Raw genomic sequence first — 26969 nt, forward strand, 5'->3', positions numbered from 1 at the left:
TACAGGATGGTGTAAGAAAACGAAAATCCACCTTTTGAAGCGGCCAAGTCAGAGCCCAGACCTTAACCTATTAGAGATGCTATGGAATGACCTTAAGAGAGCCAATCAAACCAGTGCTAGGAATATGGAATTACTGAACTTAAGCCGTTCTGTAAGGAACAATGGTCCTCCTGAAAGTTGTGCAGGTCTGATCTGCAGCTACTGGAAGCACTTTCCTTCTCCATCAGCACTGTGAATGTTTAATGGGTGTGTGAAAGACCATCACTGTTTGGGTGTTAATAGCTTGAGCACATTGTATTTGTCTATACAGTTGTGACTTGTAGATCAGATCACATTTTATTAGCAATTAATGTAGAAAACCAGGGAATTCTAAAGGGTTCATAGACTTTTTCTTGCCACTGTATATCCTCCCAGAGGAAAATTACCATAGCTCTAGACAAAAGGAATGAAATACAGGAACTTGACATTTTGTCATATTGCAGGGTGTATTTATATATACCGTATATGTATAAGACGCACCTTTTTAAAAAAAATGTGGGGTCTAAAAACTGGGTGCGTCTTTTAGGCTAGGTTTCCACTTGGGTTTTTGTCCTGCGTTTTTTTTCTTGATGAAAAACGCCAAGAAAACTGCCACTGCATTTTCCTGCGTTTTGGCGTTTTTTTCTGGAGTTTTTTCTGGCGTTTTAGCCTTTCTGTGGAAATTGCTTTTTTTGACCTTAGGCAGTTTTTCCAGCCTTTACAAGTTAGAAGTTTCACCCAGCTAAAAGGGATTAGGATAAATGGCAAGTATCTGCCCCCTGATGTCATTTACTTGGTAGAGTTCTACTTAAACACCCCGGCGGACCCTTTTGTCTCTTTTCTGTGGGTTGTAAGGCATGCTTTATTCCGAATGTCTGCTCCTCTAGGAAGATTGGCCCCAAATGATGGTGCAAATTGTTTGCTGTTGCTTTTGGCAGGCAGGATCCCGTTGGTTTGTTTTTAATGGCATGTTTGTTCCAAATGGTGTAGAATTCAATATGAACTTTGTTTTGTGTGAAACTGTTTGTTTCCAGCCTATTTCTCGTAGGACGCACAGATACTGGGTCCATCCTCTGCATTGTAACTGTGGAAAAAACGCCATAAAAAACGCCAAGGCAATAAACCCACATGGCTTTTTCATGGCGTTTTTTCTCTCCCATAGACTTCTATTGGAGAAAAACGCCAAGATTTCCTTGCAAAAAACGCCAGAGTGTCAACATGCTGCGATTTTGAAAAACTGCCACAGAGCCCAAAAAAGCAGAAAAACGCCAAAGAGGACTGAAAAAACGCCGAACAAAAAAACGCCAAGTGGATATGGCATTCTGCGATTTCCTATTGAAGAACAGCTAACATCTGGCTGCAACGTTTTTTCACTAAAAAAACGCCAGGTGGCGCTATTGGCGTTTTTATGGGCGTTTTTAGCAAAAAAAAACCAAGTGGAAACCTAGCCTTACAGTGGTTGTAGATTGCAGTTACTACGGTACTTCCCAGTACCTCCCTGCAGTCACACTGCCGATTGGCCCCGCCCCTTTCCTTATAGCATGCACACTGCTCAGACAGCAACTCATCTAACAGCAAGTAGAAAATTAATATTTGGGCTGCTGAAAGTTAGGGCAGATGGGGGTTAATTTAGGGGCAGTTATGGTTAATGGGGTGTTTACGGTTAATTTAGGGGCAGTTATGGTTGATGGGGCGTTTAGGGTTAATTTAGGGGCAGTTATGGTTAATTTAGGGGCAGTTATGGTTGATGGGGTCTTTAGGGTTAATTTAGGGGCAGTTAATGGATGGGAGTGATGAGGATGAGTATGAATTTTATGATAATACATTTTTTTTTTTAAATTTCGGGCCCCAAAATTAAGGTGCTTCTTATACATGGGAGCGTCTTATACATGGGGAAATACGGTATATATATATTAAAGGCAAGTATGTGTCTTATAAAGTGGTATAGAGCTTACTGTAGTCGCATGACCAAACCTTTCTCTAAACAGTTAAAATTGAAAGACCTATGCCCCATGTTTTGTAGGATTCTGCATGTACTGCATGTGGAAAAATCCTACAAAAGAGTATTTAAAAACCTTTTAAACATTTTAATCTAGAGAGACTCCAATTATCTTGGAGAGCGTACCTTATAAAACAAATACCATAAATTAAATAAACAAATAGTTTAACTATAAACTTAGAACACACACTCCAACAACACATGTAACATATAATATATCCTCATCATGACTTGTCAATTTCCAGAATTATTTTAGCATAAGACTGGGCCTATTAATGGTTAATTCACTCACAACAACTGCTGAACAAATGCATTTGAACTGTACATAGAAAAACACAAACAAAGCCTTTGCTCTATCATATAAATAGATACAGACAAGAGGCACTAAAAGACATTTGCTACTAAATAAAAAGTAATTCGCCTCCTGTTTTTAAGTACATGTGCAAGAAGCAGCTGACTTGAAAAAATTAAAGGTCCCAGGTGCAGGGAGATGAAATCCTTAAGCAATTGGAAGGGTTTTATTGGGAGATGAAAAGAAAAGAAGGATAAGGGAGTAAATTTAATGTTCTTCAATAAAACAGCAGTTAGGATGCATAACAAACTGTCAGCCCTTCACACATGAATACCAATGGAAGTCAACACTTTGCTTTGTGAGTGTTGTAGGCACAAATGTGGCATTGGAGCATAATTCGCTTTCCTGTTACATTTTGTGCATTACCCTATCATCAAAACAGTTAGGGATAGTTAACATATAGTAGAAAGGCAAGACTGACTACAGACATAGAAACTGATGGTCTACTTGCTACATTAGTTTCTACACATAATTAGTATGCAATACTATGGCAATAAAGCCGTTTAATCAACAAACAGTGCAAATATACTGATTTGAAAAGATGAATTTTCACATCCCCATTACACTGCTTTTTCAGGTGGCAGGCATTAAATAGGTGATTGATGTTTGTTCAACCATCACCACCTACTGAAAATTGACAAAGGATCTTTGGGTACCCTGTTCCAAAGTGGCATCAGAGCTCTGAAAACAGTATTGCTTGTTAAAATAAAAGCATTTTTTCAATTAAAAAAAAACTAAAATACAATGCAGGATGCGTGGTTAAAGTTTTTTTCTCCATTATGACCCAAGCCCACAGGCTACTTCCCTACCAGAAACCAGGGTTGGAGACCACTTGAAGTAACTAGTGTACCCCTCATCAAAAATAGGAAAAAGAGGGGGAAAGTTTTAATGTGGAACTCACATACTCTTGGTAAAGATATTATCAGCTTTCTCAGGATGTGATCAATGAGTCTGAATTAATATGGGTACTGGACAAGGAAATCGTCTCTTGGGGTCTGACTGAGACAGGATTCCGGTCTCTCTGGTTGAGCTACAACATGTATCACAAAAGTTCACTTTGTGTAACTCTACCAGGACCAGACGCACACCTGCTGAAAGCGCAACAACCCTAGGCACCAGGAAAGAGAATGCACACGCCTGTAGAAACTGCAAAGTGTAAGGTCATGTGACCAAGAGCTGTCCAAAAAGAATGTCCTACAGCTTCTGCAAAGATGTACCACACATCTGCAATGACTGACCCAAAGAGCAAGAACATGACCAAGCAGCGGCTGGAGTCTCAGCCTTGCCTAACAGGCTGCTCCCTCCAGCTAAAGCCGAGAAGGGTAAGCCAGCATCTGGCATCTAGAGTGGTGTGTTTAGGATCCTTTGTTGTACGTTAGGAACTATCTGATTCTGAGGAACAAACAGGTCACTGTATGAGACTGTTGCAGACTGATCTTTAGCTTACATAGAACAGTTTAAATAAGCAGAATGGTTCTTCAGTTAGTCTGCCAGTCGAGACTCAAATCGGCCTTCTCTCAATTATAGATTATTCTATCATTGAAAATCTTGGGCAGAAGAACTAATCCTCAGCCCCACTCTCCTTTCCTTATAAGCCTGTGGACTTTTGTTGTAACCCTCTTCTGGTGCCTAATTTTTTTTTTACTTACCTCCCCATCCCTAGTTGTCATTCCCACTGTGATTACACAACCCCTGGCTCCCATGAACTAATTAACATTTTACTGTTTTTGCCATGGTTACTGTTGCGTCTATGTACTATGTCTTGTACTATGTCAATGTATGCTTGATTATTTGTGCTGTGCTGCAATGGAGCATTACAGTACTTAGATGTATGAGTACTTTTGAAGTTTTTAGTTGCACCTTTGTTAACTATATTTCTCTCTATAATATATATGCGTGTGTGTGTATACATACATATAGATTGTTAAAGGATCTTGTGCTCCCAAAGAAAGGCCAAAAAGCCAAAGGGAAATTTTAACTTCTTTAACAGAACAGGTTTTAGCAGAGCTGTATCAGATATCAACAAAAGAAAATAAAGCAAAATAACAGCTTGTTCTCACTTAGAGCTCTAACTATACATATAATGCAGTCCTAACTACCGTGTTGGACAGCTAAGCTGTTTCCCAACATAGCCTTTTGCAGCTCTTTACCTTACAAGTGTGTAGCTTGCATTCTCTCAGCCTTGCCTTGCTACTTCTCTCCCTTCCAGGACCTTTCCCTTTAGAATTTCATTTTTTAGTTGTCTGCTGGGACCTAAACATTTGGATAACTGGTCCAACCTTCTTTTGGCAGCAATAACTTTATATAGGCACTTCTGGTTGCTGCAGATCAGACCTGCACAATGTTCAGGAGGAATTTTGGACTGTTCTTCCTTATGGGACTGTTTAAGCTCAGCCATATTCTGGTGTCTGGCTCTCTTGAGGTCATTCCACAGCATCTGTAATAGGTTAAGGTCTGTGCTCACCAGAATGTAAACCCATTCTGTAGTAGATTTACCTTGATTTTTATCCCGTACTTTACCTTTGGGATAATTTCATGTCGGTGCAATTTTTACACCATACGTAGTGCTGGGTATTCTTCCAAAATAATTCAGTTTAGTTTCATTAGTCCACACAACATTTTTCCAGTAGTGTTGTGGAGTGTCAAGGTGCTCTTTGGCAAACTTCAGGCAAACCGCGATGTTAAATTGGAGAGCAGTGGCTTCCTCTGTGGTGTCCTGCCATGGACTCTATTCCTGTTCAATGTTTTGCACAGAGATGTTAACCAGTTCCAAATAGCCTTTAACTGTTACTCTAGGGTTCTTTTACCATATTTAGCATTCTGTGTTGTGCCTTTGGAGTCCTCTTGGATTGATGAATATGTAAACTGTTTGAGATCACTATGTAACCCTTTCCAGCTTTATGCAAATCAGCAATGCTTAATTGTAGGTCTTCTGCGATTTCTTGTTTTGTGTGACATGGTTTACATCAGCGGATGTGTTTTTTTATGTCAACTTAGCTCTAACCCCCCCTTATTCAGTTTCATTGATTGGACTCCTGGTTTGCAAATACCTAACGCCAATTAGCTTTTGTTGAAGTGAAGAGCCTGGGGGTTCACTTACTTTTTCCAACCCACACTATGAATGTTTAAACGTTGTATTCAATAAGGACAAGAACAATACAATAATTTGTGTGTTATTAGTTAAAATAGATTGTGTTTGTTCATCATCTGTAAGATTATATTTTAAGACAAATTTATACACAAATGCTGGTAATTCCAATTGGTTCACTTACTTTTTCATGCCCCTGTATGTTTCATTTATAGTTAAGATTACCAAGAAAAGTTTTAATCATATGTATGTAACTTTACTAACTGCATTATGGTGGGCCAACAAATGTTGAGCTTGCCAGAATAATGCCATTATTGGGGAAGAACACATTCGGCCACTGACCAATCGCCAGGAATATTTCTTGAACATTTTTATGTGGTTATATATATATATATATATATATCACCTTTTTCTTTTTTTTTTCTTTTCATTTAGGCAGAACAGTTATGCACTTTTAAATATCAGTTTGCACTTCAATTATCAATCATGGGAACCTACCTCAGAAAGTATTAACTGTCCATGAAATTTATTCACAAATTTTCTTAGAAAGGAAAGGTAAGTGCCCTGTCCAATTCTGTTTGCAAGGAAACGCAGGAGGAAATAACCCTGAAAAAATTGAGAAACATATTACAAAAAAAAAGCTCTATGACTAAGAAAATGTACCAAGATGAAAATAATTACCTTTAAATAATGCATTTGCATGAAGGTTTTCTCAGCATTGAGGCCATGTCGGACTATGGAGGCTCCAGATTCACTCACTTCCCCAGTATTCTCTCCATGGGGTCTACATGGAACGATAACAATTTACCATAACATCTCGGGATAACACGCACCTGTGTATAATACACAGGCATAACTTTACATTTAAAAAAGTAGCTATATATAATACTCACCCACCAGATTAGGGCACTAACTGATGATCGGTAAGAGTCACTAATCATTAATCCAACAACAATTTACTAGGTTCAAAGCTGTTATAAAATTAATATTGTAAATAAAATAAAAAATCTGCAACAAATCTGGGACAAGTTTAAGCCACTGACATTGATCAGTGAATCCGATCAATAATCAGTGACCTAAAATGTCACAAATCAGTGATCAGATAGTAACCAGTTATGTATTAATAACATATTTTCTATATGTGCGCTTGTTTTTTCGTTTTATGATCTGGAAGACTGATCTATACCTTTCTCTCTGTGACTCTAACTGATGGGAGGTGGGTCATCTGCAGCAGAGTGTAACTGACAGCAGCTGACCGGGAAGCACCTTCGATTTCCAGGTCATTGCTTTTGAAGAATCTTTTTAGAATGGTTTTTTTTTTTTTACTCTCTCAATCCTAGTGCACAGCATTGATTTTGGCTTGTCTCCACAGGCTTGAGGGGACTGAAGACTGAAATGTTAACCCCTTCAATGCCAGGATCATGAAGCAATCTTACAGCATAAACAAATTTTTGAAGTCTCAGGAGTCCTGAAAAGGGTCTGAATCGTGCATATTATACCCAATATTTTATGGTATAATTAATAAATCCAGGTTAGAATACAGAACAGTAGATTCTATATGTCCATGTTTTAAACAAGATGTGCTGCAAATCTGAAGCTTACAGAACCGTCTTGCAGCTCTGTCCGGCCCTTTATTTCAATTAATTTTTTAGTACTTTTTTGTGTAGCACGAGAGAGATGTTAATATAGATGTGTAAAAGTTTAGAAACAAAAATAAAACTTGTCTGGTTTTACTGGAGCTCAGAAATGGCTGCTCAGGCAGGCAGTACGACGCATGCTGAAAGTGAAAAAAGAAATATGGCATAATAGTTTAAATCATTTGACAGCTCAGTAGACCAGTCAGGGGAGATTAGCTCAGATACTCTTCTGAACCCCTTTATTTCAAAATGTAAATCATAGACTGCCAGCTACGTATTTCCTACATAGCAAACTGCAAGTGAATGCTTCCAGCAATCCCTACAAAAGATTTTCTGTAGTGCACGCTTGTGAGCAGAACCCTCTTTACCTAATGCAAGGTTGTCTATGAATTTTACTTTTGTTACAGTTAAACTGTATGTAACTGTAATAAGTGCTGCGTAAATTGTTGGACCTACACAAATAAAATATGGTGGAGCTGCGTGTCACGCTCACCCAGAATTATCAGATATGTATATGTCTACCCTGATACATGTTCACTTCCATGGGATGCTTATGTACCCTTCATCTATATACGTCCTATTTGATAAGCTTTCTCAGAAGGGTTGGTGCTTTTAAGAGAAATCTGGTTTTGTAACAAAAATATTTTTTTGTATTTTAATCATTATATCATAGGATTTGTTGCTCCATTTGCTTTAAACTCATCATGGGAAAAAAAACAGGTTTCCCTACCTAAAAAGTCCCCTCCTAAAAATAACTCTAGCAAAAGTGTGGAATTTGACACACAAAGGTTTAACCACAATATGGTCAACATTTGGACTTATATTTGGTAGATTGAAATATATCCTTAGAATCTATGAGCTTGCCTCCTTGTTTACATCAGTCTGGCAGCCATGCACCTTTTCAATTATATCAGAAAATCCAAATCTAGAAAAGACTTTACTCACTACCCGCTAAACTCTTCTTCTCTACTCATATCCTCCCTTTCTTCCACCAGCAACACCTTTTTTTTTTTCTTTTGCAATTCACAGTTTATTAAAAGATAAGGAATACATACATGGTATTGTATAGAATTATTGGTAACATGACATTCTGAAAAAGGTACATAAGTCAGATATACAGATACATGAAAAGTTGTACAATGTGGTACATGAACAGCCCGTGAACCGCAAGACAAGAGAAAAACCAGAAAGTGTTCTTGCCCAGGTAAGATATAGAATCATACAACTGAGCAGCGTAAGTGCATAAGTTATGGATATTAGATTAATAGGGACAGAACGTTGATCCAGGGATTTATTCTTGGGATCTATGATCTATGGGATTGCCATATTTGGAGTCGGGAAGGAATTTTCCCCCTGGTATGGGGCAATTGGCATCTGCTTCATAAGGGTTTTTTTTGCCTTCCTCTGGATCAACACAGTAGGGACACAATATGTATATAGGTTGAACTTGATGGACTTTGGTCTTTTTTCAACCTTATGAACTATGTTACTATGTTACTATGAGTGTGTGAAACTATAGGAGGTAAGTAGCGAACACCTGATTAGAGAGGGTGTGATATGTATCCCAGGAGAGGAACCAAAGGGATCATAAGGTAACAACACGTGGACATAAAGAGCTGGGAGCGATATTAGAATTGCGTCAGACAGCTGGGTTGGTAGAGATGAGTGAATGGAAGGACGGGGACGTAATAAATGATTGCCAGGGTAACCACTTCAAGCCGTGTTTGTGGACCAGGCCCCTAGAGGACATCACCAGCTCCTCCATTTGATGGATGAAGTTTTTTTTTGTCAAATCTCCTTTTATTGAAGAAAACAAAGTACTGCAAAGAACATAAGGACCGGTACATAAGGCACCGTGACAGAGCAGTATACATCAGGCAAGGTATACAGACGAGAAGACAGTTCACATGCGAACAGAAAAGGCGTACATCGTACAGCAAATACCTCCAGGGGTTACAAAAAACAATAATAGTCACAATGCATACAGGTCTAGTAACAAATGCCCCACCAGGGAGGCAGTACAGAGGACTGTTATATGCGGAGCACCACAATGGAGAAAAGAGCAAAAACAAAAGTAAACAAAAGCGAACAAAACAATGCACGGAAGTAAACAGAAGGTTGGTTCGCCGGATAGATGGTAACCCAGAGGAGGACGAAAAGGAACAAAATAGGCAAGGGTCAAAAAATAGGAGAGCGCCAGGGGCGGGGGAGAAGACTCAGTCGTCACACGTCCAAGTCCAAGTCGGGGGGTTCGTCAAGAAAGTGACCCAAGACAGTCTGGAAAGTCGTGGAAGCCAGGAACTCCCTCCAGGGAAGCCACTTCAGGCCGTTTTTATAACCGAGTCCCCTAGAGGTCATGACTAGGTCCTCCATCTGGCAGATAAAATTGACCCTCCGGAGCCAGACTGACAATTGATGGATGAAGTTAACCCGGGAAAAACACGCCGAGATCGGTGGAGTACAGGACTGCCTCTAAAACCTGGGGATAGTTGCCCCTTTTTTCCACCTTTAACTCTCTTCTCTGTCCATACATACCCACACCACGAACCTCTCGCTGCCCAATATTTTATTGCCCATTTCAAAAACAAGATCAAAACTATTAGGCAAGACCTCTCTTCTTTGCAACGCCTTCCTACAGCACCCACCACCACTCCCTCTGGCCATCCTACACTAACTACCTTTTCCCCTACAACTGAAGAAGAGTTAGCTACTCTTCTTTCTTCCTCTCACCCATCAATCTGTCCCCTTGACCCGATCCCATCTTGCAAAGTCTATATTCCCTTTGCTTTGTTCATTACTGATCTACCTAGTTAAACTTTATCCTCAGGAACTAACTAGCGCCCTATCTCTCTTCTTCATTTTCCCTCTAAGTTGTTTGAACAGTTTGTGTACAATTGCCTTACTAACTTTCTCTCCTCAAGTTCCCTCCTTGACTCTCTAGAGCCTGGTTTCAGACCCCTTCACTCTACTGAAACGACTATAACAAAAAGTATCCAATGACTTGCTCTCTGCCAAAGCAAGGTCACTTCTCCCTTCTAACACTCCTCAATCTCTCTGCTGCTTTTAATATTGTTGATCACCAACTTCTTCTTGACTCACTTTCTTCTAGAGGCATACAAAGAAGAGCTCTCTCTCCTGGATCTCTCATATCTGCCTAACCGATCCTTCTCTGTCAGCTTCTTTGGCAAGATATAATTTCCTCTTCCACTTTCTCTTGGTGTCCCCCAAGGACGAGACCTTGGCCCTCTGCTGTTCTATCTTTACAGCATATATCTTGGAAAACTAATCAACTCAAATGATACTCAAATCTACCTGTCTTCTGCTTATCTCCTATGTCCCGTATTACCAACTGCTTGTCTGCTGTGCCTTCATAGATGTCCCAACACTACCTGAAACTTAATCTTTCTAAAAAGGAACTTATTATTTTCCCTCCTTCCATCTCTACCCATGTAGCTGAATTCTCTATCACCACAAAACAACTACCAGGCCAGATGCTTTGGGGTCATCCCCGACTCAAACCTCTCCTTCATTCCTCACATTCATTCCCTCACCAGATCCTACCGCTTGCATCGGCCACTTCCTCACCTAACAAGCCACAAAAACCCAGGTTCATTCCCTTATCTTAACTACTGCAACTTTTTTGGTTGAATGCCTGTCTCGACTCTCTCCTCTGCAGTCCATCCAAAAATGTTGCTGCCATGCTTATCTTCCTTACACAGTGCTCTTCTTCTGCTCCCTTGCTATGTGAAGCCCTCCACTGGCTCCCTATCATCTTAAGAATTCTCAATACTTTTCTGCCTTCATTACAAAATACTCCCCTACTCGATTTTTACGTTCTTTCCATGGGCTAAGGCTTTACTCCTCACTTATTATCTCTTCCTTTTCCTGTCTGCAAAACTTCAATCATGCTGCTCCATACCTCTGGAATCTATTTTTGCCAAACCTCCAGCTCCTAACATTCAAGAAAAGATACCCCTTCTTCAGCTAGCTACCATCTAGGTAGCTAGAACTTACCTGCCACTAAAACAACCCTACATTACCTCTCCCTTTTCTCTATATGTTTTTCCTCACCCCATCCCCTCTACCTAATCTATCGGTTTGTCTTAGTCTGTCAATTCTTGCCTTGTCATATAACCTCAATATATATATATATATATATATATATATATATATATATATATATATATATATATATACACACACACACACATATATATATACACACACACATTGTAAGTCCTGCTTAATTGATGGCGCTATATAATTAAAAGAAAATAAATATTATTGCAAAAGAATGAAAATGTTTTCTCACATTAAAACAAACAATCTGTGAATGTAAAGCTTGTGTATTGTTAGCGTGTGGTGAAACTGAATGAAAAGTTCTGCATATCTACATGTCTCTCTTCCATGCCTGGGGACAAGAGCTCTAAAAAATTTATAACTGGCAGACATCCTGTCGACTTCCTTTCGTCCACCGCTCTGGGTACTTTGTGAGGTTAATCCCCCAATAACTTAACTTTATAATTGCTAGGTGGAATGACAGAACAATAAAACAACAGACTACAAGGGAAGGAGAAAGGCATTCTGTATAAAGGTCAGGAGAAGGTATAAGACAGCATTCTGCTTTAAATCCCTGGGTGGTTAAATGTTATATATCTCCTCTAATACAAGTGACCAAGTAACCTCAGAAAAATCAGTATTCCCTTCTACAAAATATTCTTGTCTTCACAATGAAAGCAATGAGCAGCTCTAAGTCACATTTGTATTGCTTCAAGTGATAAGGGTTCCTCTATTGTGTCTATATTTATCAGCTCGCAGCACAGACACACACGTACACAAACACACACCAGCACAACACGATTGACAGATCTAGTGTCCGATTCATCAGCGTCTATTTCTGGAAGTTTGTGGTGAAGCCGAGGCAGAGCTCATTGCCGTTTGCCACAGTTTGTTTTTGTCTATGGCTCCAAGTCTGCGTTTGATGTGCATTGAATAAGGCTGTCAGATGGGAGAATACAAAGTCTCAGAATGCAGGGTGTGGTTTGCAGAACAATATGTATTTTCTTCTAACTAATCCTCAGAGTGGTACAGTCAGTAACCTGAGAGGGGAAACTGGCCGGCAGGCATATTTTCCTGGCCCATGTATTTGTGACGGGGTATGGTAGTGGTTACTGAACAGAACAAAGAAATAGGCGGCATTCCAGAATTAATCTCTGTGCTTGGGAGGTGCGTTCCCTTTCCTTCCTCTACAACTTAAATGTAGGCCCTCGTCTAGGGTACTGGAATGTAGAGAGGAGGTTGGGGTGAGAGGTAGGTCCAGTGTTTCTGGGCCCCTGGCATCTTCTCAGTTGCCAAAAAGCAAGATATAAGTAGATAACATCTGCTTTAACTAAGAACGTCTGTTTTCTTGCGCGCTGCTGCTCATTGATTTCCCTCTCTGGGAAACTACTAAGGCATCAAATTAAGGATGTTTTTTGGGGAAGCAATGCACTCTAGGTGCTTTCTACCCACCCCTATTAACACTTGTAAAAAGGAGGACTGCACATTCAACAAAACTTAAAAAAATAAGAAAATGAGGAACAGTTAAAAACAGTTATAAAAATAAAAAGTGCGGAATATTTCAAACAAAACATTAAGGATAGAACAGAATTATTTCTAAGTGTACAGAAACCAGGTGAAATAATATATGTCCAGTGTTTTTAAAAAAAGCAAATGATCAGTATATGAGTGATAATGCCATTTTATACATGGCACTTTAGACATCATGCCATGTTTTTGTCCCCTATTTCCCCTTGTTGGAATAATAAAGTTTATTTTCTGTGCAGAGTAACTCCTTCAAACTCAACCAGCTCCAGCCTCAGCTAATCGGCTGTGACTGGAACTGCAACAGGCTCCTGCAGTGGAGCCTTGTACAGGGGCATCTAGATGAAAACCCTTTTGATCACTCAAGTCTTTCACTTCAGGGCAACCAATATAAAACAGTATGTGCCCCAATAATGACATTTTATATATGTATGTAACATACAAAAACATAGAATTGCTTTTGTAAGTAGAATAGAGTGTATCAGGATTAAATATATGTTTTACAAAAATAAAAAAGTGAGTTAATATGTACATTTACAGCCACAGGTAGTCATTTTCAATTATTAAAGAGGCCGTATAGACCATTTTCCCCATGCATCAGTGAAGCAAACACTGATCACCTTACCTTGAGGGTATTGCTTGGCTGGCTATAGCGCCTGTCTGGAGATCCTCGAGTTCAAATTTCAGGAGTGGCCGTGCCTGCTCAGGCTGAGTTCAGCAAGCTTTGTTGTGTTTGGCTCTAGTGTCTGTTAAGGGGCAGTTTCATGAAATAAACTGAAATATTTTTTTCTTATTAAGTCTTTACATCAGGAAAAATGGGTAGACTAGATCCCTCACAACAAGTGGTGTGTTACTGAAAAGTACTTATTTGCTGGATGAGGCCCACCTCCTAGGAGCCAGCATTGCTGGGTGTACTGTGCATGTATGCGGGTTCAAAGAGGCCATTTATGCGTCATACCTTAATATCTGCAATTCTTCCTGGGAATTTCTGACTTCATCAGCAAGACGATGATATCGAATCAAAGCTTTCAACTCATTTTGTTCTTTTGTTTCTTCTAGAGACAACTGTTTACAGAGAAATATATGAAAAATACAGCATCTTATATAAATTACTGATGTTGGCAGGGAAAGATTTACCATGAGGAAGACTAGTATAGCTGGTAATTTGCACCCCTTGGAGATCTCCCCTCTCACTTCATTTGGAAACTATATTCGGGGACCAATGTGGGTTTGAACCAGAGTCTCCTTGTGAAGCCCTGATTCCTAGTGTCTCACCCACTGATAGGTGGGGCTAGCACAGACAGCCAACTAAATAATGTTACTAGCCCCACTCCTTCTCAAAGCCACTCCTTCAAAAAAGGGAACGTTCCAGTGGCCTACTCTGGGAAGTTTTAGGGGTGGAGCAACTGTCTCCACTTTAGAATTAATGGCCTAGACTTTAAACAATCAGCTCCAATACCTAGAACCTCTTTCACAAATGGGCAAAGTTCCCAGGTTTTTTCTTTTATTTCTAGTTCCATACAAGGTTCTAGAATCATAACCAAGTTATACTATGAAATATGTATAAATTGGTTTGCATTACATATTGGAAGTGACATACCAAAATCAATGTTGCAAAAAAATAGAATTTATCATAATTTATCAGCCACATTTAATACAAATAATCTTTTTCACTGGCGCACAGTTTAACGATATTCAGCTGCTCAGAAAGCGTATAGTCTGATGAAAAGAAACAGTTTCATCTGTTCACTGAAGTCTTTTCAATACGTACATGCAGGGCCGGCCCAAGACATAATGCCGCCTGGGGCGAAGTTTATAATGACCCCCCCACACCGCCGCCGCCAGGGGTCATTATCTACCCTCCCTATTATCTACCCCACCCCCGCCTTTGTACGTCACTTACCTTGCAGCAGTCCTGCGGCGAGTCTCCCTGCTCTGCCACGTTGCGCGCTGCTTTACTGCTGAGCACCGGAAATTACGTCATCTTCCGGTGCTCAGCATTACAAGCCGGCACCGAGACCGAGCTAGTGGGCTCGCAGAGGAGAGAGAGCCCCTCTCTCTCTTTCGCTTAAAAAAAAAAAAAAAAAAGTGCTTGGAGCGGCAAAGTGCCGCCTCTTCAAAAGTGCCGCCTGGAGCAATTGCCCCACTCTGCTCCATGGTAGGGCCAGCCCTGCGTACATGCATACATATAACTCTTTGGCCCTTAGTACAATAGTTATGTTTTACACAAGTTAGCTGTGTAAAATATGTATGAATATTTATACAATTTGCTGGAAAAATGAAACTCTGTGCACAGATTTCTCCAGAATCACTACAACAAAACATGCCCAGTAAAGAAATCACAAAATTTAAATAAAATGATACATTTAATGGCAAAAAAGCTAGTATTTAACAGTAGTTCAGGCAGAGTGGAAGCAAAGTCCATCTGTTCTCAGTATATGTCTTATTAATGTGTTTGATAGGTTCCTGATGTAGTATTGTTGGTGATGATGTTTATCCTGGCTGGGAAGTGGAATTCTTATTAGTATACAGATATTTATACAGATGCATAGATATATCATATACATGCATATCTTGCATGCATCGGCATAAAATTAAGAGTTGGTAAACTCTGGCCATAGTGTCTGAACAGGATATTAATTAAGTTGAGTTTAGGTAATCACATGGGCACATAACCCCTCCCCCACCAACTGCATGAAATATATGTTTGGGGCCCACCAACAGAAGTTTGCCAAAGTATTTCCCCTTTCCCCAGAATCTTAAGAGTTTAGTCTGCATGAACACATCTTCTACTTATCAATGCCAGCGTTCTGTATATTTACTACCAGTGCTCACATAAGATTTCCAAGGGGCCTAAGCAGAGCAGAAAGCCATCCCGCTGACCTCAACAAGATTGCCTTCCTACCAGTGATGGGCCGGTGATACTCTGAAAGTGGAGCGGATGGTGCGACATGCGAGGTAGCTTTTGGGAAGGAAAATACTTTGCCTAATATGCAAATTCTTTGTTGGTGGAAACGTATGGGACATTATACTGTCATTTTATATAATGACGAACGTGGGGCAAAGCAAGAGACTTCCGAAGGTCTTTCCTACCATACTCTGTTCCCAACTTTTAAACCAAATAAATGTTTACTGACATATTCTGGATATTTGAAGGAAATAAATGATTTTACCCACTTTTGCTCACTTATAATATTGCTAAAAAAACCCAAAAAACCTCAAAGCACAAAACACAGACAAGATTAAAACCTTATAGAAAAGCTCAGATTTCAACTGTTCAATGCAGACAGCTGCAAGTCAAAAGGGACAAAGATAGGCTTTACTTGACCTTGTTTTATGTAGGCAAGTGGTGAAGTGCTCAGATAACATTTGGTTTGAGGATATAAATATAAAATATATCATTTAAAAGCAGTATGCCTCTCCAAGCAGCGTAGTTTTCTTTTATATGTGAACCATGTGAGATTGAGTTAAAGGAATATCCTTGTTAACCTCAATTTTATTTTAAATTGTTGCCATGTGAATAGTCAGGGTTTTACCCTTCTCAAGACAAGAGGCAGCTTAATTTAGTTTTTGGAAAAAAGAAAAAAACTTCCTAAAAGGGGGACCCTTAAAGGAAATCTATTACCAAAAGTGTGCATGATCTTATTTCTATTTAAATGAAGCCTTAAGCCATGTTATGCCTTGCTCTGTTTCAAGTAAAAGTTGGTTTGCATTGTATTACATGTTCTTTAAACTGCAGAATCAGGCTTTGTATCTGAGCTGAAATTCTAAAGTCTTCAGTTTTCATTCTTTAATATATATCCCTTGTTACCACAATCCCCCAAAAATAATCAAACATGGACAGGTGGCTTCTAAATGCCGGACCTTCAATAAGTAGGAGCTTGTCTGTGGCCTCCTACGGACACAAGCTCTATGATGAGGAAGCATATAAGACTGGTGGACCATCTTTGGACCAAGTGCTGTTTATGCAAACTTTTCTTTTACTCACAAGGTGCCAGAGTCTACTACCGTTTGTACTGAACACCTCACAAGCCACGGATTATAAAGGGTATATGATGAATACTATTATCCCTAAACAATCCACACATAAGTAGATGAATGCTCTACACTGGTAGGCAATTAGGCCACACATAGAGGTTTATTTACTTATGTTGCGTTGGCAGGAGATTGCGGGTTTTAACTCCCTCAATTCACTATCCATTATAAAGTGAATTCCCTGGCAGGTGTGCATTGGCTCTGCATAATTCATAATTCAAACTGTAATGATTTTCAAGACATTTTTCTGATCTAACAATGCATTATACAGGGCCAACCAAGCTCTTCTGCAGCAGAAGCTCACTGGGGTGGACCTTCCAAAAGTATAGTGATATGAGTGAGTTGAAACTCTCTCCGGTCAGCTTCCACTTTAATCAATAAACCCGAAAGACTCATCACAGGTACCCCATTCTAAAGAACTGGTGCATTCAGGTACAGAAAAAGGGAATCGACCCCTAGAGCAATACATATCCTAAACAATAGTAGATTAACTGTGAAAAGTCACCTTTTTAACTTCTGCTAAAAACACATCTTCCAGATGGGTAGCAAATCCTTCACTTATCCATTCTTCTGTCCAATCACGTGCACCGATGGCTAAACCAAACCAGGCGTGTGCAATTTCATGGCAAACACGTGCCATACAGAGATGGTCTCTTCCCGACAGCACACTCTGAGACAGGTACATGATGTGTGGGCTGCATCACAAAAATAAACAAATAGCATATTTTACCATAAACCTGTTATGACATGAACTTCTTAATTATGTCTTGTTATTAACATTGTCATCTGATTATTAAAATATAAATACCAGGTCCCAGCATGCCCGAGGTGCTGAGCAGACATCGTTAAGAACAAAAAGGTGTTACATGTATATAAATATTGGGCATCATAAAGGGAAAAAAATGTTGAACTATTATAACATTAGTAAAGACACATTACATATATGCTCAATTTACCGTGTGTCAAGAATGTCATGGAATTTATCCATACTTATCGAAGAAGAACAAATTACCAGCGCCCAAATCCAAACCTGCAAACATACATGTTAAATAAACATGAGGCTTAAGTACTGTATTCTGATGAAAGCACATAAGCTCACCTGTCACGTCAAGACACCCCATAGTGAGAAAAAAAACATAGTTTTACTTAACATAGCATGGCTGGTCTTCACTTTCACAGTGAATGTCTGTAAAAAGAAAGAGCGTTGGATTTATATATCTCACCCAATTAAACAAACTAGGCACTTACAGCTTTTTTTTTTAAAGAAAATAAGTTTTTGTGCATTTGAAATAGGTTATAATGACACTTGAATTTCGTTTCACAGATATTCAACTAGTCTGGAATTCCAGCCATTTTCAGTTAACACTGGTTTTTCTTCCTCATCTCTTATAATGTTCTTTGACGTGGCAGGAGAGCTTGTGTGGCAGTTTGCCTTTGAGAGCTAGTAATTTGTTATTGTATGGATACATTTCATGACATCACAGTAAATTGGCATTAAGCATATAATGTCTTCCTACTATTATTGTAATAGTTCGACATTTTAAGTCTTTTTTTTTTCTGACGCCCAATATGCATATTAAAAACATAATGCAATATCAGCACAATATGCCAGGCATGTATTTACGGTAAGTTTGTTGGTATATGTAAAAATCTTTTCAATAGAAAAAGAGATCTGATTTTAAAAATGAAGACACGTAATATTGCGACTCACACACAATTATGACCACAAATGGCCACATACGTCATGACACATAACATTTGACTAACAATGTTTCATTGAAAAAACTAAAAACAGATGACATATGCTGGCCTCCCATCATGCAATAATAATAATCGTACTATATTATACATACTATTATGAGTAAATGACACCATGTTTTTTGTTTTTAGGTAACAAGCAGCTGTTGCTTTTACAAACTAATGTTTTTTTTCTTTTACGTTAAGAAGAAGTGTAGTAGTTAACACGTGCACAGGCTGCCAATTCAATCTGCTTGTTTTAGCTTTCAGAAGACAAGTGTGGACAACAGTGAAAGCGGGAGAATCCGAGACCATATGGAGTTTCTTCCCAAAACTCCCTATAGTAACCTGGGAACAGAGGAACATTGATGGAAAACAAACAATCTGAATTCATTTGCAGGACTGATTGTTCATTTAAGGTTGTTTTAGCTTTGCTCTCTAAATAGCACTTTTATCACCATGAAATAAAAGCAAGGGCTATAACTACAAGCGCTTGTGCTGTATGAATCATGACTCCAGATTGGATCTGGAAAAGCTTTAATATGGCATTTAGCTTTTTGTGTTAATGGCAATCTCGTTGACAAGGCGTGCAGTAATGTTAAAACACCCATGTGTTTCTAATGCAAGATGTGGCTTTGGCCCACTAGAGGCTACTGGAGAACCATTTAGCGAATGACCCTACTGAGCTCCCTTTATTTGCCAACATACCCTCAGAACATTTAGCAGTTGCAAACATGTTAGATAACCACATGAAACTCATCCTTTTCCTTTTTTTAAGTTATGTAGGATTGTTGCAAGAAAATCTAAATTATTATTCATAAATGAGGTTGTGATTGGCCCATGGGTTATCTAAGCAAAAAAAAGCAGCAAGGTACTTTACGTTTTTACACCAGTTCTGGTGTGGAGCTTAAAAATTATCCATGTGTAGTGTCAAAAGAGTTACAAAGAATATAGTGGACAAACACTTATGTATTAACCAACAGTAAACATCTCAGATAATTAACACCCTAATAAAGTGGCTACCAGATGTGGTATAACATCTGGTGGGCAGTGGCTAGGAAAAGTCTCGCCTCAAAAGTTTCTATCATTCAACTTAACTGTTTTTCTTCTAATCCATATGACTATAATTAATCATGCTTTACTTAAAGGGACACTCCAGCCATCATATGCACTTGTATGCATTTGCCGCTTTTCCAGACCCCCAAACAGATCTCCTTGCATATGATCTACGCACCTTGAGTCAGGTCCAGCAATGACAACAACGGCAGCCTGCAGGTCTGCAGATAAAGGGCGTTTATTTGAACAAAACTACATAAAAAGTTTTATCAGTGCTACCCTAGAGTACTGTACACAGCACTGCATTTAACGCTCATAGCAGGATAATGTGTACAATCTGTTTTTGTCAGTGGCAGGCTTAATTAGTAAGAGGGCATCCAGGAAAACATTTTACTGAGATGAGTCACAAGGAAAAAGGGAGACACGAATGGCAAGAGTTTCATCTGCAAAGAAATGGTAATAAAAACAAGAAGTATACCAAATTGTGTGCTGTTGAAGATCAGCCAGGGAATATAGACAGGGTGTTCCTTTCCTTGGTTCCAGAGACCAATATATTTGTACAATATTATCTCCGTACACATGTAAAGAAATATGACAATATAAATTCCCTTAATGTTGCTATTTAAAGTATGGACTAAATATTTCCTTTAAAGTATGACTCATTCTTCCTTCTTGTTCATTTGGCTCACACTCGTTTTGGCCAGTACATCATTAACAAGCAAACCACTCCCTTGGCTCCAGATACTGTTGAAGAAGAACCTCCTGCACGATGGAGTTCTAAGAATAGGGCTATATAAAAGAATAGGACTAACACAAGTGCAGCCCACCAAGGTATAGTCGCATAATGCATGTGAATAAGTCTAGTAAGATGTAGGTAAGGAACAAATTTCAAGTTCATAGTACGTTCTAGTATCAACATTCCTCAACATTGTCCTGATTACACCTCCAATGTGATTTAGATGATCTAGTACCATTAAAATCCCAAAGTTGTTGAAAAACTGTTGAAAAGGGAAGATAAAAAAGGAAAATACAACTTTCTGTAATCTGAAGCTTTCTACGAAGTATAAGTTTAACTAAGCAGTGAGTCCACATGATCATGCCTTTAAAAGTACACACTGAGAACATCACACGGCCTTTCTCAGCGATTTTGAATACTGCAGCATAGCATTCCCCCTTTACCCTTTAATGATAAGATCATTACATAAAAAAAATAAACGTTTTTATATATTTGTGTAGATTTGCATATGTTGGCAATACCATCCCACCTAATATATAGGTACCTCATTAATGATGTTCAGAGAGAGCTTTAAATAGTAGGATAGTCTCAGTGCTATTTAATCCTAATATGGATAGGGCCAGTCCTGGACCAATGAGCACGCAAGACAAGAAGCCACTTTGTCGCTCAAATCAGTATACTCCATGACCAATGTACGCATAGATCTTTCTATATGCCCCACACAAAATGTCAGGCATACTGTTGCAACCCTGCAACATTGGGGTGACTGTTTGCTCCCCCTGGTCCAGACACCACAGACAGCTGTCTGACTTCCCTGACACCAAGATGAACCCTGAACAAATGCATTGACAAAAGGATACATTTATATGAAATATTGTCTGTATTCCCTGAATCTGGGCTAACAGGAGCATCTATATGTATCATTCTAGGCAATTGTATGCTTCAAACTGTGCCCCTGTGCAGAAAGCATGGTCTTAGACATGGTTGGATGAACTTGAGGTGGAAGAACTTGACTGGCCACACAGAGGCCTGTCCTCAACCCCATCGAACACCTTTGGGATGAATTGGAACAAAGACTGCGAGCCAAGACTTCTTGTCCAACATCAGAGCCTGACCTCACAAATGCTTTTTAGGCAGAACACACACCGCAAAATCTCCTGCAAAGCCTTCTCAAAAGAGTGGATGTTTTGATAACGGGATGTCCAACAAGCTTATATAAACTAATGTTCAAAAGTCTGGGTCACTTTTAAATGGAGAACAAGGACATTTCTAGCTGTAACAAAATTGCAAAAGGTTTTTCTAACAATCAGCCTTTTAGACTTGGATTAGCGAACACAACGTGCCATTGGAACACAGGAGTGATGGGAGGGATAAAGAGCCTCTGTACACACTACTGTAGTCATTCACATATGCACTTTCTTTCAGATTTCTTGTAATTTTAATAGACAAAATTGGATTTTCTTTCCAAAACAAGGACATTTCTAAGTGACCTCAAACTTTTGCCCAGTGGTGTGTGTGTGTATATATTATATATGTTTATATATATATATATGTTTATATATATAAAAAATAAAAAACGGAAAAGTGGCGCGTGCATATGTATTCAAGCCCTTTGCTAAGAAGCCCCTAAATAAGATCTGGTGCAACCAATTACCTTTAGAAGTCACATAATTAGTTAAAGTCCACCTGCGTGCAATCTAAGTTTCACATGATCTGTCACATGATCTCAGAATATATATATATATATATATATATATATATATATATATATATATGTATATATATATATATATACATACATACACACACACATACACCACAGAACCTCCAAAGAGGTACAGGGAAAAAGTTGTGGAGAAATACAGATCAGGGTTCGGTTTCAAAAACAATATCCGAAACTTTGAACATCCCACGGAGCGCCATTAAATCTATCATGGACCAGGCAATAAGGGCAAACAGAGACCAAAGATATCTCTGAACTCTCTGACAGGCACATTGGCTAGTAATTACATAAAATACACATTTGGCTAAGTGAATTGAAAGAAAATATACTTTTTATAAGCAAAATACATATTCAGAAATATAATAGTACGGATACTGTAAGGGAAAAAAAAACACTTCTGTGATCTCCAAGACTCAAAAACCGCAGACATGTAACAAGTAAATAACATTCCAGTGGTAGAACTGTCACAAGCCGACAAGATGTTGAAATAGTGTTCTTCAGTGCCTCGTAAATGGGTTTGTAGTATAGAGGGGAAAAAACAACAGGTACAGGTAAATTACTTTATTACACCGTGCTTTCAAGATCAACAGTCTTTAATATTTCATTGATTGATTACGTTATGTTTAGTCGCAAGTGTGGGAAACAAATCTAACTGGCAATGACGTATTGTGGCCTAAGCAGACTAGGCCTAGGGCGGCATGTCTAGGGGGTGGCAGTCATCCTGCTGCCAAACTGAGGGGGCAGATCACCCTCTTTGGGCGATCAGACCCCCCAGTATCTCGCTGTTCAATGGGCCAGTTGCAGTGGAGATCCTTTATCTCCTCAACCAGTCCATTTACATTATGGAGTCTGTCGACTCCGCACAGCCCTGTCGACTCCATTAGAAGGCCCTGTGAGCCTTTAAGACCGAGTGTAGGATACGACGTTATATCTATGTGCCTTTTAAAGGCAAGGGGGCCTTTAGGACAAAGGACTTCTAACTTGACCTCTGTTTAAGAAGCTTTAGCTACTGACAGAAAATGAACTCTTTGAACTGCATCTGTAACTTTCACGCATCTCACAGTTCTATACGTTAAATAACAGATTAAATAAAACATTTAATTTACAGAAACATGGCCTACTTTTTTACCTAAAGAGACGCCATCTATTCTCAGGATCCACACATTTATTCCTTCCAGTAATGTTATTGACTGTTACTGTTTTGGGCAGTGTTTTTTAAGGGACAGATGAGGAGAAGGTGGATAACTTCAGGAGATGATATAAAACATATTAGTCTGTTTCCCATTGCTTCCCTTTTAAATTAAATATTTCCAAAACATTTGCACCGCTTGACAAAAAGTTTTACTATCCATAGTTATAATAAATGAATTAAGCTGTTGAAGCAAAAGTTCTTCCATAAATAATGCTTTGATATAAACAGGTCCCTGTAATATACCTCAGGCACTTGTTCATTTTAAGTAAAAGGTAGCCATGTTGTTTACTTAAGACTTGAAACTAAAATCTTTCCCCAAGTATCACTTGACTTTCAATAAAGCTTCCATCTATTGATTAGTTTTGGAAACCAAGACATTTTACAAAGCCACATAAAATGGCGCTCTTTAATGAGGCCTTACCTGAGGAAGCAATCTCAGAGCCTCTACCATATGTTAAGTGCAAACGAATTCAGCTGGGAGATCATTCACAACTAGAAATATCTTAATAAAGCCTGATACCATTTTGGGAAAAGATTTCTGAGAAAATAGTTTTATTGGAAATTTTACTTGCAGAGAACATAAATAGAGATTCCAGACTGAGAGACTCGTTCTAAATATAAATGTTTCTCATCTTTTCAGAAGCAATAAGAGAATGAGAGTGAATATCCCAGCATAGATGAGGTGATAAATTGAAAACCGTGCTTGAGAAAAATAAGGACTTGAAACGGGTTGAAATACATTCAACTAAGCTACGTTTAGCCAATTACTTTAGTTAACGCTTTCAGTACTGATAACCGTCGGCTTCTATGTCTGCTTGTCAAATCACAACGTAGTTATCAGGATAACCACCATATCACCATGGCAGAAAATGTATTACCTTTTAATCTGTGCAATGTTTATGGTAATGGAAAGGATAAATAATACAATGTTAATGTATGAGAGGCAAAAGGCTATCCTGAATAGAAGACAAGACCAAGGGCCGATCAATGCTTTGAGGTTTTTCCAGCGATGGGCGCATTAGACGGTATTAGAGTATTTCTATGTTTAATGTAAAGAAAAATTAAGTAATTATACATAAAGAGGAGACAGACCACACAGAAGTAGCATCTGAAAGTTCTATACAAGCTGGTCTCTGGAAAAAACACCAAATGTTTTTTCATGTAGAGGTGGCCATTTTGTGGTCTCTTTCATCTGGGAAACACTACTCTTAAGCATTGGATGGGCAGCCCAAAAGTACAAAACTCAAAAGTGCATTGTAAAGCAATATATATGTTTATATATTTATTAGCATGAGCACAAGATGGTGTATAATAGCATAAGGTAAATTGGTCTTTTACAAACAAAATAAAAACTCTCTTGAGAAACTTGTACTGCCGATATAAATAGTATAAATAGGCCCAGCATTACTTTAGTCTAAGGTAGTAGAATTGGTAATATGGTAAAATGGTTCACTCAAATGTTTTTCATTATTTGCTGTGTTCTTTAACTTCTCCTTCTGAATATTAACAATATAAATGTGGTAGTGGTTTGATTACATACGTGCAGAATATGATGGTCGATGAGTAGCAGTTCTGATTTGCAGTTACCAGGTAGACCAAGTTCTATTTTTCAGATTCAAGTCATTTTTTTAAATTACCTTTTTGAATCATTGTTTCTAATATATCAAACTTTAAAAATACTCAACATTTACAAAAGCAATAGAGGATATAGCTGAAACTAGGCACCAGTTTAACATGTATTAACCCTCTGTTAAATAATAAATGAAGACAGGGAGCCAAGTGGGTTGGTGGAGGGAATTAACAGTGTATTAAGTGTGTTTAAGAAAATCACTAATGTCCTCAAAATTTATATCGAGTCATCATGGAGTCTGGGCCTCTGAACACTTGCTGGACTTGCTTTCAAATTCAGTTTTGAAAATGTGCTGTGATAAGTCTACAATACCAAGTCCAGGAGCATACAGCTGGCTCTGCTACACTGATCTTCCACTATGGCTGCCTGCGTGTGGCCAAATTCCTTTATAGAACAGATTAAGAGTTTGCAGTTTTTATTATTCGCAAGAAAGTGGATACCAAGCAATTCAAATAAAAGCAGGCTTTAATTAAAAAAAATGAAAATCCCAAAAGCAGTCACACCCAAGAACTTGCAAGTTGAAACAAAATCACTAAATTATAAATTAAGTACTGGGAATACCTCCAATAGTCTGATAAAGGCAGTGGTTAAGGAACCTGTGTGATCTTGTACTTTTTACAGTAGCATTGCTTACCCTGGTTAGTTTTTGTACAATACCATACAGAACAGATCTACAAATCAAATCACAAAATCATATAATACCTAGGTAAATCTTATGTGATATCAGATGTGACACTTGGGGAGGGAACATTCCAAGTATTCTGAAAGCCCCCTCTCACCCATACTTACTTGACCTAAGGGCTGGGGAGCATCTGAGGACTGATATCTCTGGTAAATTAGCGGTGGATGGATGAAGTCCCTCAGACAACAGAGGTCCAATTGCTGGTGCCTCATCTGTGACTCCTCTAGGTTAGCCACTTTTTCCACAATCAAAGCATCTGGAACAGCTGGTAGCTATGGTTGAACATGAGGATCTGTCTGTGTATCTATTTGCACACCATTTGCTACTTTTTAGACAGGTAAAAATCTGCTTTCCATTGGGAAAGCCATTGGTTCTTTTGCTGGCATGGGCACTAAGCTGCAAAGTGGTGGGTTATCGTGCTAGTGGAAGGAAATACACTGAAAAATCTGCGAGCAGGATCCTCCATCCCAGTTGTCGACATCATACCTTTGTATACTATTAAACAATGTAAAATGTTAGTATACAAAGCCAACATATGCACAAGTAGAAAAATACCTGATGAGATTATATAGATGGAGTAAGTACTAGTCGTTAATTATGTACTAGGCTGCTAGTAAAATATCAACTAGATAGGATCATTAAGAGGATCATCAAATATAGTCAATATCTGAGGCTATCATACGTCATGGATGTTTAATTTTCTGTGGATGGAAATTCCATGTTTACTGGGTAAAATCCTAGGTTTTGGAAGTGGGAACAGGTAAGAATGCATACTGTATTTGCTACAGTGCCAAAAACGTACAAATGCATCAGGCAGGGAAGATTATGTAGGTATGCGAAAACAAAAAAAATGCCTGACCAGCACGTGACCCTGGATGGATATTGTGCACGGAATCTACACGTCAATACCAATTATCCATCAATACAGCACTGGCACCACGACAAAAGCCTGTTTCATAAATTGTCATTAACAACTTTAATTAGCCAATCAAGTAAAATTGACCAATGCAGAAATCTATATGGGTGATTTGGACTGAAAAGGGATTAAATAAATTAAGTTTGCATAATCTTTAGAAACATGTGTATGTACGAGACAGTGTTTCACTGTGTGTGCGCATCCGTCAATACGATGTCTGTTGGGCTTTTGCTTCCAGAACAAAGATGCCTTTATCAATTCTCAAAGTCTGTAGGACAAACCATTCACGCCTGTCAAGCCCCCTAATACCCTTTCAACAAATAACGAAATCCACCAGTGACAAATGTCAACATACTAATGTGTTAAACGCAGAACAAAAGACACATTCAGAGGAGGCACCTCGTTTCACTTTATATCAGGCCTCTAATTTGCAGCATGTTTATGACATCCCACGGCTTATGCATCACCAAACAGAAACGCATTATTACGGTGCCTGTAACAATACACTGCTTAACCGGAGCGAGCTCCAGATTCATTTGTTTTGGAAATGCTTGCCATTCTGGGGTAACGCGACATGAGTTGTGA

The 26969-nt window shown here is 38.8% G+C and overlaps 1 protein-coding gene across 1 annotated transcript in view; it reads right to left on the bottom strand.

Moving 5' to 3' along the window:
• LOC149300549 (aminopeptidase O-like) overlaps positions 1-26969 on the bottom strand; it is a 146689-nt gene that overhangs the window by 71056 nt on the left and 48664 nt on the right. The window contains exons 6-9 of the mRNA XM_089485036.1: positions 17218-17407; positions 13636-13742; positions 6139-6241; positions 5956-6063 (exon numbers count right to left, since the gene is read on the bottom strand). Coding sequence (XP_089341162.1) covers positions 5956-6063; positions 6139-6241; positions 13636-13742; positions 17218-17407 — 508 coding nt within the window. The remainder of the gene's footprint in view (positions 1-5955; positions 6064-6138; positions 6242-13635; positions 13743-17217; positions 17408-26969) is intronic.

This window comes from Sceloporus occidentalis, unplaced genomic scaffold (assembly GCF_023333645.1).
Source record: "Sceloporus occidentalis isolate IW3139 unplaced genomic scaffold, rSceOcc1.0.p SCAF_24, whole genome shotgun sequence".
NCBI classification, from domain to species: Eukaryota; Metazoa; Chordata; class Lepidosauria; order Squamata; family Phrynosomatidae; genus Sceloporus; species Sceloporus occidentalis.